Raw genomic sequence first — 14,794 nt, 5'->3', positions numbered from 1 at the left:
ATGCAAAACTCGGTATTCTTACTACGCGGGAATGCAATACAGAGATGGGCCCACCTCTTCCTGATCCAGAAGCCACCAGTCATACAGCTAAGATCCTTTTAGTGAAGGAGACTGACCTTTTGTGACATGGCCCACCCATGATGATTAAAGCCCCAAAATGGAAGGCGATTGGCGTTTCTACAGTTGCTGATCAGATTTCTATTCCATGGACTACATGAAAAAGAATGCTCCGATGAGACTTATGGTCCAATCATCGCACTTCAAGGGTGATCATGACCTTTGATTTCTAGAGGTGAATGGGGGCCCATTGAAAACCTGCATCTACATTCCTCCGAAAATGGACGGGTCTGATCCTCAGGCCCTCTCATTCATCACTCGACGGATGAAACGGAAAAAAACGGTCTCTTCCTCTCCACCTCCCATTTAAAAAGAAACTCTCCCTCTCTCCTTCTCTCACCACCACTTCCTAACAGCGCCCATGGCGCACAGTAGCACTATCCTACACCGCCCCTTCTCCTCCTCCTCCTCTCCTTCCTTACCTTCTTTCCGTCTTTTCTCCTTCCACTATAAAAACCTCCTCTTCCCTCCAAAACCTCTCTCGTCCCTCTCTCTTCTCTCTCTTTCTTCTTCTCCTTCTTTCTCTCCCACTCGTGTTTCGACAGCTCCGGTCGAGTACGCTCCAGCTCCAGACTCTGATTTCCAGAAGGAGATCCGGCGCCTCGAAATCCTCCGATCCCGGCTCTCCAATTCCCCCGACCTCAATTCCAGACTCTGCATCCTCGACACCGACTCCAGAGTCCAGAAGTTCTTTGAGAATTCTAGGGTTTTCTCTTTGCTCGGCCTTGAACGCGCCGAGCTGTTCCTGCTCAAATGCCTTGTTGCTGCAGGCCAAGAGCATGTGCTGGAAAGCGCGTATGGGGCTTTCTATGGGGACGGAGAGAGCAGTCTTGCCGAGTTGAGGAAGCTGGTTCAGATATTGGGAGAGATTGAATGGTTCTATGATTGCATAGGAGGCGTTATTGGGTAAGCTGAATCGACTGGAATTCAATTCTCTGTTTGTTCTGCTATCCTTTTCTTTGTTCTGCTGCATTTGGATGAGAAATGACTTGGATTGTGCTAATGGAGTTGAAATTTTAAAATTTTCCACATTTGGGAGAGTTTGCTGGCTTCACTTTGCTGCAACTGCCCCAAAGGTGGCTGCGCTGGCTGCAGGATAGGCACTGTAGGGCCAATCAGATGAATGAACTGGATTTCGCACAGCATGCTATTGACATGTGTGTAAATATAGTGGTGTTTCAGTTTTCCCGTGTCCAACCATTTTGGATGTTTTCCTGAATTTTTGAGGTATCTGGGTGCGAGTCCATCCTTGTATGTATGCGTGAATGTGTGTATGTAGAATCTGTTTATTCTGAAAAAAAAATAAGAAAGTTGTTTCATAAATTATTCCTTGTATGTATGCATGTATTGATAGATGGTTTATATATGTATGAATGGATGAATGGGTTTATGTATGAATGGATGGATGAGTGGATGTATGAATGTATGGATGGGTGTACCTTTGCATGTATAGATGTATGGATGGATGGATGGATCATTGCTGCCTCTTATTAGAAACACTTTCAAATGATGTTCCTAACTAGATCATTGCACTGTTTTTGTCCAAGAGTGGATGGTTTAGGCCTCTATGAATGAAAACCTAATATGCATAGTTGTTTTTTGTAATATTTTGAGTACTAAGCGTGTAAGCATTCTCTCTCTCTCTCTCTCTCTCTCTCTCTCTCTCTCTCAATAGCATCTCCTGAAGTTTCATTGAAAAGTTCCATCTTTTTCCCAATGTTTCCCTTGGACGATGATATTTTACCTTTTTATTTTTATTTTTATTTTTGCGATATTATTGACAATATTGATACATTTTTCCTTATCCAAGTCATCGATACATGTAACCATGCCAAAACTGTGAACACTGATTGGGATCAACTGAGACCTTTGAAGATTCAACAACCGGCTTTGAATCTGTGGACATGAAAGGAGACTTGAGTAGCAGCCTTTTGGTATTGACTTGATTATTCTTCTTTTTGCGTTTGACATATACTTGAAGCTGGGAGTCTTCCTCCCAATTATAGTATATTCAATTGGCATAAGAGAAGGCACTCGAGGCATAGTGGTAGAGAGGGGACCATAGCCACAATGGAAGGGTTAGAAGGAATATCTCCAAGTTTGGTACAAAAAATTGTGTTGCAAGCGATGACTCTTTGTTGAAAAGGAGCAGACTCAAGGGAAGTTACATTAGAACAAACCTTTAAAATAAAAATAAAAATGTAAGCTTGTACCATAACAATGATACCCCCTTTAGGTTTGAGAATCCCTATAAAAATACAATCAATTGAATGATAGGCCTGCTTATCATATTGTCGATCTAAATGATGAACAAACCTGACACATCTAAAGCTTTAGGGCGTGTTTGGGCAGTGGGATTAGAAGGGATTAGGTGGGATGGGATTCATCTGGTCCTGTGCCAATTCCACTCCATGTTTGGGAAGAATGGAAAAGCTTGGAATTAGAAGAGATGGAATTGCATTGGTCCCGTGCCAATTTCACTCAATTTTAGCAAGTTATGTAGGTCCCACCTTGATGTGCGGGCTATATCCACACCGTCCACCCATTTTTCGAGATTATTTTAGAGCATGGCCAAAAAATCAGGTAAATCTAAAGCTCAAGTGGACCCCACCATAGAAAGCAACGGGGATTGAATACTTACCGTTGAAAACTTCTTTGGGGCCACATAAGTTTTGGATCTACCTCATTTTTAGGCCCATGCCATAAAATGAGGTTACAAAACAAATGAACGGTTTAGATATAACACGTGTGTTATTCTTAGTAATTTTAAATGATGGTGGTATATCCATTCAATGTACCACTGTATTACCAACAAAGCATGGAATTAATCTTATCTTATGGCAACAGGGGACAATCCCTGCCATGGCTAATAATTACGTTTTTTGAATCCCATCCCACCTAATCCCTTCTAATCCCACCGCCCAAACATGCCCTTAGGTGATGAAGAAAACAATGTGATATTAGAAAATATGATTTAAGGAGGGGATTGACCATTCAAAACAGATGATGGCATTTTATTGATCCAATAACATGTCGGTAAGATTGTGTCACTTCAATAATCCCCTAGAACAGTCTTATATATCCAAAAAGCATGTGTAACTTTGATTAAATGTTGATTACATGTCATTTTTCCTTCTACAACTCCGTTTTGTTGATGGGTAAGGACACACGAGTCTGATGCAAAATATCATGTATACCAAGATAAGACTGCAAATCATGAGATCCATAATACTTTGCGTTATCAGAATGTAAAACACATATCCAACGAAGTTGATTTGTAATTTCCATATGAAACAACTGAAAAATAGATTAGATATTCATTTCATTAGAGAAAGCCAAGTCATTCTTGAAACCATCTAAAAATGTAGCAAAATATATAAAAAAAAAATATGAAAAATTAGGAACCCAGACAAGGCCCACGGAAAAAGAATTGAAATACGTTTGTCCATATGTGGTGGAAGCGACAAATTGTGATGCTTACCCAACTCCTAGGCTTCACATTCTAACATGGACACAAACGACAATGATGGGGCCATTCCTCACATAATCCAATGAAGGGCAAGGTATTCAATAACAGTAATGGCTGGCCATGATACTGTTACACCCTCATAAAGATCAATTATTTAAAAAGAAAAAATATGAAAATAATATAAAATGAGAGGATTCCAAATATGTATATTTATTTATTTATTTTTAACATGTTGTTGATGGTGTAACGGGCCATTCTTTGATAAGAGTGATTCTTGGGCTGCTAATGATTTTGTTAACTTGAGAGGCTTAGATTGACTTCCAAATTGTTATATTTAATTTTCTAAATATAAAATATCAATAATTTAATAAGATTATATAAACATGAATCTAATGATGCGACAAGTATATATTTATACTTATATAACCATTAGACCACAAACAACCATAGTAAGATGTTAATGCATGAAGTATATAAAGTGATGTGAAAATATAAATAAATACATAAATATTACTCACTAATCATGTCACTGCTAGAAAGAAAATCGTGATATCTATAGTTGCTCAACTTCCACGTTGTCATCATTCATTTGTTGTTGTGGAACGGGTGCCACATATCCATAATAGTCAAAGGGAAAGATCATGTTAATGAAACCCAAGGATGACTGATCACGGTCATCTTCATCACTGGGCATTTGCTGTGTCAAACCTAAATAGAATATCCGCTAGTGCTAGATGCAAACTTACAGTTATAGACATAGCCATACCCATACTACTGAGACTGCGGTGACGAATGAATCGGATCTGGATATGGATATCTATATTTCCCATTTCGACTTGCGCCATGTGGATCATATCCAGGTCTAGTCCAACAAGAAAGTGCCTCAGGAGCCTCCCTAAACTGTCCATGTTCATAACGGTATCCATAAACTGTCTGATGTTTTATTGGTTTCCCATCTCTTTTAGTGCCATTAATGCCGACCTTCGCACGATGCTCCTCCCCTTGTTGGTGGCATCGTGAATCAATGCACTCTATGTTCAACCTCCTTTGCTTTGTTGATGCTCTTTGTGAACGGTTGTACCCTTGTATACTGAGCAACACCAGAAGCAAGACTAGGTGCATTACATCATCCTTACCGTCATCATTTATCTTGGTTTCATTGTTACTCTTTTCTTGGGTTGAATCTTTTGTAACCATCATCAAAACTGTCGCATGACCCTCTTGTTGGCTTGTGCGTAACAGTGGGTCGTGCACCTCGATTTCTTTACTATTCTCTTCTACCTTTTTCTTCCTTTATTCCAACCAAGGTTGAAGTAGGCCATCTTCATCGTAGATATTGTTCAAGTTTATTGGACAAAAGTTGTTCTCCTCAATCAAGTTCATCATACGCTTCGCATTTCGTAATCTCAACTTCATATTATAGTGCATGTTAATGAGCCGATCCAATGTCTTGGTCCATAACTTATTCGAAAGAATTAATGAAAACTAGCTTTAGTTCCTCTCGCACCTAGCGAAAGGAGTTGTCCTACATCTTCACTTTCTCCAAGATGAAACCACCAATCGATTATAAGAAAGCAAAAAGAAGAAGAAGAAGAAGAAGAAGAAGAAGAAAAAAAAAGAAAAGAAGAAAAAAAAAGACTTATTATGTAATGCATGTAGTAGCAAATGCTGTCAAATGCACCATTTTACATCACTAATAAAACAATTTGTATGATTATGTAAAGCAATAAAACATCAGTTTCTTACTTAAATATGTCTAAAAATTGTCATTTGTGCAAGTGGATTTAAGAAGCTACCTTGGTAAAGTCCATATATTTCCAACTATGGACAATGCGTTAAAGCATCCATATTGTTTTAATCACTGATGTATCTACGTATCTTGGTCTGCTTCTGTATATCGGAAAGCCCGCTAACCACTTATGGGTAAAGGTGATCGAAAGAATCGAGAGGAAACTAGCTAGTTGGAAATGTCGGTATCTATCTTTGGGAGGGAGGCTGACCCTCATTAAGGCTGCATTCTCAAACATGTCGGTGTATTTCACGTCTCTATTCAAATGTCCAAGATCGGTTACTAATAGGCTTGAAAAGTTGCGAAGGCATTTTTTTTTGGAAGGGGGCTAAGGATCATGGTGTGCCATAAAGGCCATTATGTAAAGGTAACAGTGGCGACCGTTACCCATTACGGGGTCATAACGGTCGTAACAACCGTTATGTAAAAAAAATGACCTCGTTACGTCCCCTGTAGAGGCCGTAATAGCCCCGTAATGGTCTATTACGGGCCAAATGCGTGTTTTTCAGTTTTTTTTTTTCAATGTTATAAGGCAGATACATGTTTTTTGAGTTTTTTCTTTCAATAAAAAAGAGAGCGTAACGGCTGTTACGAGGGCCGTAACAATCGTTATGACCCGTATCATAAAGGTAATGATGGTGCTCGTTATGACCACCATTTCCGTTACAGAATACCTTACTAAGGATAGCCGAAAGTTTCATCTCCCTTGATGGGGGAGGTTTGTAAGCTAATTGTTGAAGGGGGTGAGGGTATAAAAAAGTTTCTTTCTCATGAATACAACTCTTCTTCAGAAATGACATTAACGACCATTATGAGGGCTGTAGCAACTATTACAACCCGTATCATAAAGGTAATGGTGGTGCCCATTATGGCCACCATTACCGTAACGGAATGCCTTGCTAAGGATAGCCGAAAGTTTCATCTCGCTTGATGGGGGGAGGTTTGTAAGATGATTGCCGAAGGGGGTGGGGGTATAAAAAAGTTTATTTCTCATGAATACAACTCTTCTTCGGAAATGGCATTGGAGATTTGCTACCGAGCATGGTAGGCTTTGGAGGGAGATCATGGTCAACAAGTATGGAGTTGAAGAGGGAGATTGGTCTCTAAAGAGATCCTCTCTCTACCGTGCTTCTAGCACATGGAAAGCTATAGCATTGACCGAACATCTTGTTCGTAGAGAGATTGCTTTCGCTCTTGGGAACGAAACCCATATCCACTTTTGGACAGACGTTTGGTGCTACAACAGAACGCTTCAAGATGCCTTCCCACTATTAGCTTGTCTTGCATTGGATCACTTTATTTTGGTCTCTTGGTGTTTCTCCATTTGTGTTGGTGGTGTTGTTTGAAGACCTTTGTGTAGGAACTTGACAGATGATGAGGTCCTAGAGTTTATCGGCCTATTGGATTGCCTCAAGCATGTTGTACTTGTTGGACCTAGGCCAGTGGGGCCCACTGGTGAGCAATCACTAGTGGGTATGTCCCATGTTTTTTCCGGCCTCTTCTTTTCAGTTAAATTTCAAATTCAAATACGAATTTGATTTTTGATGGGAGATAGGGATGTGATCGGATGATATGGTCTCATCGAATCTCATCCAAACTCTCATTCGTTCCTATTTAAAGGATGAGACTCTCTCTCGTAATCAATCATAAGAAATACCGAGAGTATACGGAGAGAGATATAGTGTGTACAGTAGTCTGTCCATTTTGGCTTGTCCTTGGGACGATCTAATCCATAAATTGCGATCCGGGACCACTTATACCGTAGGATCAGAGGTGTGAATAGATCCATCTGCTCCAGTAGTAGATAGACGGGCCGTTGGAGCGTCAATCTTCTGCTTTGTGAGGGTTCCAAAACTTGTGTAGACCGTTAGATCTTGAGGGCTCACCTTCCGCGCTTCCCATCAGTGGTATCAGAGAATTTAACGGCGGATATCGAGTTGTTTTTATTAGACTTTTGCAAACAATATTTTTCTTAAAAAACATATATATATATATATATATATATATATATATATATATATATATATATATATATATATATATATATATATATAAGTATTGCTTTAAATTGGTTTTAGTCGAAGTTTGTGAAAAATCAAGTTTTCAGAATAACTCGATAAGTTGGATAAGTGCATCATCATAAAAAATACAAAGTGTTTAAATATGAAGAGAGTCCAATCTTCACTAGTGATCATGTCCATTAGAGATGGATCTAATCATCACCGTTAATTATCATTGTTGATGATGGATCCTTTCATCAACATTGATCATCATGGTCGATGATCATTTCGATCACTAATGATCTCTTAATCAACAGTGAAGAAAATGTTATAAAGGAAACAACATTCATATGCATATATATGTACATGTCAAAAAAAAAAGAGAAATATACATATTACTCGCATGAAAGCTGTAGGGTTTTGGGTTACCACAAATGTGCATGTGTACATGTGTTGTTCTGGGAGATAGCTTATGCTATATATATAACATCTGTACACGTGTTGGCTGATGTGCACGTGTACACATGTTGGCTGATGTGCACGTGTACACGTGTTGTTCTGGGAGATAGCTTCTGCTATATATATATATATATATATATATATATATATAGCTTCTGTACACGTGTTGGCTAATGTGCAACACACAAGCTACGAGCTATATAGCTGTTGTATTATAGTACACCACAAATATATTGCTGCTGTTTTAGAGCAGATTGGCTGATGTTCATCACACCATCTGATGTGTGTCCATATGACCGAATGCAACTAGAAACATTATAATATTAAGTTTTTTTTTTTTTTTTGAGAGCATTGGAGTATTTCCCATTGATGCCACATCTATTGAATCTATGTTGTGGAAATCGGATGGTTATGAGAGTATAATGCCTAGTTTGGATGGATTGGATCATTGGATCAGTGTAATTTTTGCATGAAAATCATTGATTGTGATACAGATCTAATGATCGGTCCAGATCTATCACCAATGGTCTGGATTGCTGAATGTTGAGACCCACTTGTAAGAATAACTAAAACACATTATGTGTATTCACGTTGAAAGAAAAAGATATCAACTGTATTCACGTCAGCAACACATGGGTATGATCACTAGATATGTGCTGTATCCAAACTGTCCATCCATCTGGCGAGCTCGGATTTAGCCTTGAGAAGATAAATAAGATAGATATAATTCTCAAATGGACCACACTGTAATATGTAGCGGGGATTGAACGTCTACCATGGAAACCTCTATAATGAGGATCACCTTGAAGTCTGTGTTCTAAATCCATGGTGTCCATCCGTTTTTCCAGAACTATAAGTGGCTTGTAGAGGTCATAGAGAGGGAATGGCTTCATGGGTTGTGCCACCTCTCTCTCTAATCTCAGCCGTTGATACTTTCTCTCTCCAATCTTAACCGTTAATTTTGGGCTAAAGCACATCAATAGAATAGCCCATTACTTGAGAAACTGAGTGGATTTCACATGTATATCACGTGGGCTCATGTAACTTAGGCAAGTTCAGACAAGTGAAGTCCCGTGTGCAGTAGTTGCATGTATGCTTGTGTTATATATGGACCCTGGGATTGGGATACTGCTCAGGTTTTCAGTTTTGTACAGGTGGGCCCATTTTTCAATGATCTACACTGTTGAGATTGTTAGTCTCACTATCGATCTTCCTTGAAATAAATATATCCTAGAATGAATAATCCTATCATCTAATAAAATGAAGGGATTAGATTCTTACATCAACTGGATTATTGACATATGGGATATACAAAGTACGGCCCATATTATCAACTGTTGGATCAATAAACTATGGTCCAGTTGCACGTTTGTGGTAACCTAAAACCCTATAGCTTTCTTGCAATTAATATGCATATTTCTTTTCTTTTTTTTTTTTTTTTTTGACATGTACATATATATGCATATGAATGTTGTTTCCTTTATAACATTTTCTTCACTGTTGATCAAGAGATCATTAGTGATCGAAATGATCATTGACCATGATGATCAATGTTGATGAAAGGATCCATCATCAACAATGATCATTAACGGTGATGATCAGATCCATCTCTAATGGACATGATCACTAGTGAAGATTTGACTCTCTTCATATTTAAGCACTTTCTATTTTTTATGATGATGATGTTTATATATGTGATATAATTAGGCCTGATGTGATCAGATCTTAGCCATTTTTTCATTGGAATAAAGAAAAACTTAGTGCTAGAATCCTCCTTAAAAAAAATGAAAGTAGTGCATAACCTGAGTGGGAGTTTATTCTCCTCTACCAAATGATGCATGCAACTAAGTAATGGAAGGTTGCACGTTATATAATTGTAATTTTATAAAAGCATCAATTCCATCTTAAAAAGAGAACTTGATTGTTCTACACCGCCCATTCGGGTATGTGGACTTTCAGATCTCGTTAAGATGTGTTGACTACTTTTATACTCTGAAAATTTGTATAACACGTAGAAATGCTGATGATTAGAGTTAATACCTTAGATCATAGCTAAGTAGTGATACTTATGCAATGTAGAGATGGTCACCAAAGCGTTAATCGCTGAACAGCTGAAAGGACAACATTTCGATGGTAACAACTACGAAGACTGGTCCCGCGCGGTGCGATGCCTTCTAGATGAGGACGACATATCGTATACACTCGATGAAGTTCAAGAGGAACCCATATTGGCTGAAAACGGGAATTTAAAAGAACATAGGATTGCGATGACTCGCTACAATAAGTAGTGAAAATAGAATTGATCAGCTCGTAATGTCCTTCTTAGTACTATGCACAAAGAACTCATACCTACGTATGAAGTGCATGAAACTGCTAAGAGAATCTGGGAAGCACTGACAAATGCCTATGCGCAGAAGTCAGATGCGAGACTTCGGGCAATGGAATTAGAATTCCAGGAGTATGGGATGTCAGTGGACTGCCCCATCAAAGATCATATCCGTAAGATGGAGCAAATGATAGGTGCCCTTAGGAATGTTGGGGTGTAAATTGACTGAAAATTAAAAGATTATAGCCATGCACCGTTCCTTGCCTGAATCTTGGGCCCAAATCAAAAGAATTTTAAATCATACTGATTCTATCACTACGTTCAGAGACTTGTGGCCACTTGGTACGTGAGGTTGAAATGAATGCAATTCAGCCAGGTTCGGCCAATGCCTTTGTAGCAGAGACCCATAAGCGAAAAACTAACAAGAAACGGTTCAAAGCTCGCAAGAAGGCGAAAAAGAATAACTAAGAACAGAAGACCATAACACCTTCTCCAAATCTCAAGAAGGGGAATGGAAAGAAGAAGCAGAAAAAGACAAATATAGTTTGCTTTGTTTGCGGAAATTCCGGCCATTATGCTCGACAGTGTGCTCATAAAAAGACGACAATTCCTAGGTCACTAGATACTTTGTATGTAGGCGTTTGTTCTGAAATCCTTTCCGTTGATACTAAATCTAACGAGTGGATTTTGGATTCAGGAGCAATAAAGCACGTGACATGGAGTTGTCGAGGACTCGAGGAATTCCGGCCTGTAGTTAAGGGAAGTTACAAAGTATATATAAGAAATAATGCTGTCGAAGACATACTAGGGATTGGCGTTTCCCATCTCCGTACGCGCATAGGGCGAACAATAATCCTCCGTGATACTCTTTATGCACCGGGGATGCGTCGGAATTTAATTTATGTTTCTAGGTTATTATTTGATGGTTTTGATATTCGATTTTCCGGGACAAGAGTTTCTTTGAGACTGAATAACCTCATCTTTGTATGAGAAAATTTAATTTCAGATTTATTTATTCTGGAGGTAGATTGTGATAATGCATCTCTTGCTTTATCTGCTATGTCGAATGAAACTGTAGTATTTGAATCTCAAAAATGGCACGCGAGGTTAGGTCACATCGGAAAGGATCGTATGACAAGACTAGTACGTTTTCGTCTGTTAGACTTCTTATCCAAAGTTGATTTGCCATTTTGTGAACATTGTGTGTTCGGGAAGACTTCGAAGAAACCATTTCCTAAAGCGGTTAGGTCCAAGGGTACACTAGAGATAATCCATTTAGATATCTGTGGATCCTTTAATGTACATGCTCGAAATGGATGTCAATACTTTGTCACTTTCATTGACGATTACTTGCACTATGGATATGTGTATCTCATCTTACACAAATCTGAGGCTTTTGATTTTTTTCTTAAATATAAAGCTGAGGTCGAAAATCAGCTTGAGAAAAAGATTAAAATCCTTCGATTTGGTAGAGGTGGCGAGTATACATCTGAAACGTTTAAATTATATTGTGAAAACATTAGAATTATTCGGCAGTACACAATAGTTTACACTCCACAACAAAATGGTGTTGCAGAGAGAAGGAATAGGACACTATTGGACATGGTTAGATCGATGATGGCACAAGCCAATCTCTCTACCACATTCTGGGGAGATACACTGTTAACAGCCGTCTATGTCCTTAATAGAGTCCCATCCAAATCCATTCCTAAGACACCTTATGAGATGTGGTCTGGGAGGATTCCTTCTCGAGCCAACCTACACCCTTGGGGATCTTTAGGATATCTTTTGCTGCCTACTCCGCATAGAGGTAAACTTGATAGTAAAACCATTGAATGCGTGTTCATAAGGTACCCCATGCATTCAAAGGGATACGTTCTAGTTTATGAGGACCATGGACGATGGATTGAGATAGAATCCCGGGACATGACCTTCGTTGAAGATAGATACCCCAGCCGAATGAAGCAAAAGGCTTCAATAGAACTTTTTGAAATACCTGATGTATCTCAGGAGAGTGGGAGTTCTGCTTCACAAGATGATGATGCTCCTATAGTTCGTCAGGACAGTGGGAGGATATCTCAGCAGGCTCTTGAGTTACGTCGAAGCGAAAGAGGATTGATTCCCCGAAGATACTTCGATATTGAGGGGCAAACATTCTCTTGCGTTGCAGTTGATGATGATGAACCTGATTCGTATCAGGATGCATTATTATCTTCTAACTCGACCGATTGGGTGAATGCTATGGATGAAGAGATCGCTTCCATGGAGAAGAATAAAGTCTGGGAACTTATTGATCTGCCTTCTAATCGCAAAGCGATAGGTAATAAATGGGGTACTAAAGATCAAAAGAAAGGCAGGTGTTACAGTGGACAAGTATAAAGCACGATTAGTTGCTAAAGGTTTTACACAACAAGAAGGCATTGATTACGAGGAGACCTTTTCACCTGTTGCAAAATTCTCCTCAATCCGCATGATCTTGTCCATTGTCACAAATTTATACTTCGAGTATATCAGATGGATGTAAATACCGCATTCTTAAATGGTGACATGGATGAAGAAATATACATGCAACAGCTCATGGGTTATATGGATAAAAAAAATCCAAAGAAAGTCTGCAAGTTGTTAAAATCTATTTATGGGCTGAAGCATTCTTCAAGACAGTGGTACATGAGGTTCCACTTGGCCATCGCCACTTTTGGATTCATGATGAGTGAAGAAGATAATTGTGTATACACGAAATGGTCCGGAAGATCTTTTCTGATACTATTTCTATATGTAGACGATATTCTGCTAGTTGGTAATGACATGTAATTGTTGATATTGACTAAAGATTGGCTATTCTTGAACTTTTAGATGAAAGACCTCGGTGAAGCCAACTTTATTCTTAGGGTAAAAATCATCAGGGATCGCCCTAAGAAATTTTTAGGCTTATCTCAAGCTACTTGTATACAAAAGACTTAGAGTGGTTCAGGATGAAAAATTCAAAAGCTTTTGAAACCCCTATGGATAAAGCTACCAAGCTAGACAGGAAGTCGTGTCCCCAGACTGAAGCTGAGAAATTGGCTATGTCCTCAGTACCTTATGCAAGCGCAGTAGGGAGCTTAACGTATGCTATGCTTTGCAACAGACCGAATATTAGCTATGCAGTTGGCATAGTCAGCCGTTATCAGAGTAACTCAGGACAGTCTCATTGGCAAGCCGTCAAACATATATTCCGCTATCTCAGAGGAACAAAAGACCTATTGTTGTGTTATGAAAGCACAAGCCTCGAGCTCAAAGGATATTCTGATGCTACTTGGGGTAATGACACTGACGAGGGAAAGTTTACTTCAGGATATGTATTCTTACTCGGAGGAGGAGCTATCTCATGGTCGAGTAAGAAACAGACATCCACAGCTCTTTCATCTATGGAGGCCGAGTACATTGCATGTTGTGCTGCAGTTCAGGAGTGTGTATGGGTTTGTAGATTTCTATTGAGTCTGGGTGTTGTACCGAGTGTTTGTCAGCCTATATCACTGAAGATAGACAATACTTCTGCCATTGACTTGGCAAAGGACCCTAAACACCACCAGAAATCTAAGCACATTGAGATCAAGTATCATTACATCTGTGATCAAGTGAGAGATAAGAAGGTCGCCCTAAGCTACATTCCTACCAAGGAGATGATGGCTGATCCCATGAGGAAACCTATAGCTAGAGATCTATTTCAGGTTCACGTCAGGCAGATGGGATTGAAGAAAGCTTGATTGATGTACTTATTTTGTAGTACCTTTGATATTTCACTAATGAATAACATAATCCATTTATTCAGTATTGAACACTAATATAAACTAGGTAAGTAGATCATCAGCATTTACCTTGAGATCATGTAGGATTTCTATTTTGTCGGCAGGCCGGTCACCCACTCGCATGGGTTGACCAACCTTGAATGTATAAGAGAGGTACATTTGGGGTCATGTTCATACACTGAGGCATGAACTTCTCTTTATTTTGAATAATAAAGGATGAGGATATGAGTGATTCGTATCCCCTACAATCATTCAAGATTGAAGATGAGACTGATAAAGTCGAATTTACATGCGATCAATGATATGGCCTGAATTTATAGCCAGGTTATGAGGTTATGAGATGAGTCGTACCTCATGTAGAATAACCTGCATATTGTAGACCCGACATTCACCTAGTATTGTCTACTTTACGACGTGGATTGTAGCCACGTGCTGGGACCTTTTACCTACAGATTGCTTTGATTCAATCTAATCATTGCAACGTGCGAGTAGCCAGTCCCGTAGGTGACTCTGTGTCCTCAGCTACCCTCCTCTTGTGTATATGAGGATGAGATTGAGTGTTGCTACTTTAGTGTACTATGACGAAAGGTCCTTGATTGGCCAGACTCAGTTACGCTAGGAAAGCAGCTTGATTAATTCCAAATTACACATCTGCGTAGGGAAGATACCGTGACAGCTACACCAAGTTTCTAGAACTATAAATACGCACTTGAAGACTTATCTGCTGGCAGTATCGAGTTGTTTTATTAGACTTTTGCAAACAATATTTTTCTTAAAAAGCATATATATATACGTATTGCTTTGAATTGGTTTTAGTCAAAGTTTGTGAAAAATCAAGTTTTCAGA

The 14,794-nt window shown here is 39.1% G+C and overlaps 1 protein-coding gene across 6 annotated transcripts in view; it reads left to right on the top strand.

Annotated features, from left to right (window-relative positions):
• The first annotated feature begins 346 nt into the window (after window positions 1–346).
• LOC131253394 (UTP--glucose-1-phosphate uridylyltransferase 3, chloroplastic) overlaps window positions 347–14,794 on the top strand; it is a 72,251-nt gene continuing 57,803 nt past the window's right edge. For 2 of the 6 annotated variants that reach the window (XM_058254362.1, XM_058254361.1), the window contains exon 1: window positions 347–1,023. In XM_058254362.1, coding sequence (XP_058110345.1) covers window positions 479–1,023 — 545 coding nt within the window. In that variant the 5' untranslated portion in view covers window positions 347–478. The remainder of the gene's footprint in view (window positions 1,024–14,794) is intronic. The other 4 variants (XM_058254360.1, XM_058254357.1, XM_058254359.1 and 1 more) reach the window with 3 other exon arrangements.

The sequence above is a fragment of the Magnolia sinica genome, chromosome 8 (assembly GCF_029962835.1).
Source record: "Magnolia sinica isolate HGM2019 chromosome 8, MsV1, whole genome shotgun sequence".
NCBI classification, from domain to species: Eukaryota; Viridiplantae; Streptophyta; class Magnoliopsida; order Magnoliales; family Magnoliaceae; genus Magnolia; species Magnolia sinica.
Note: the sequence above shows the minus strand (reverse complement) of the source record. Positions and strands in the feature narration are given on the sequence as shown.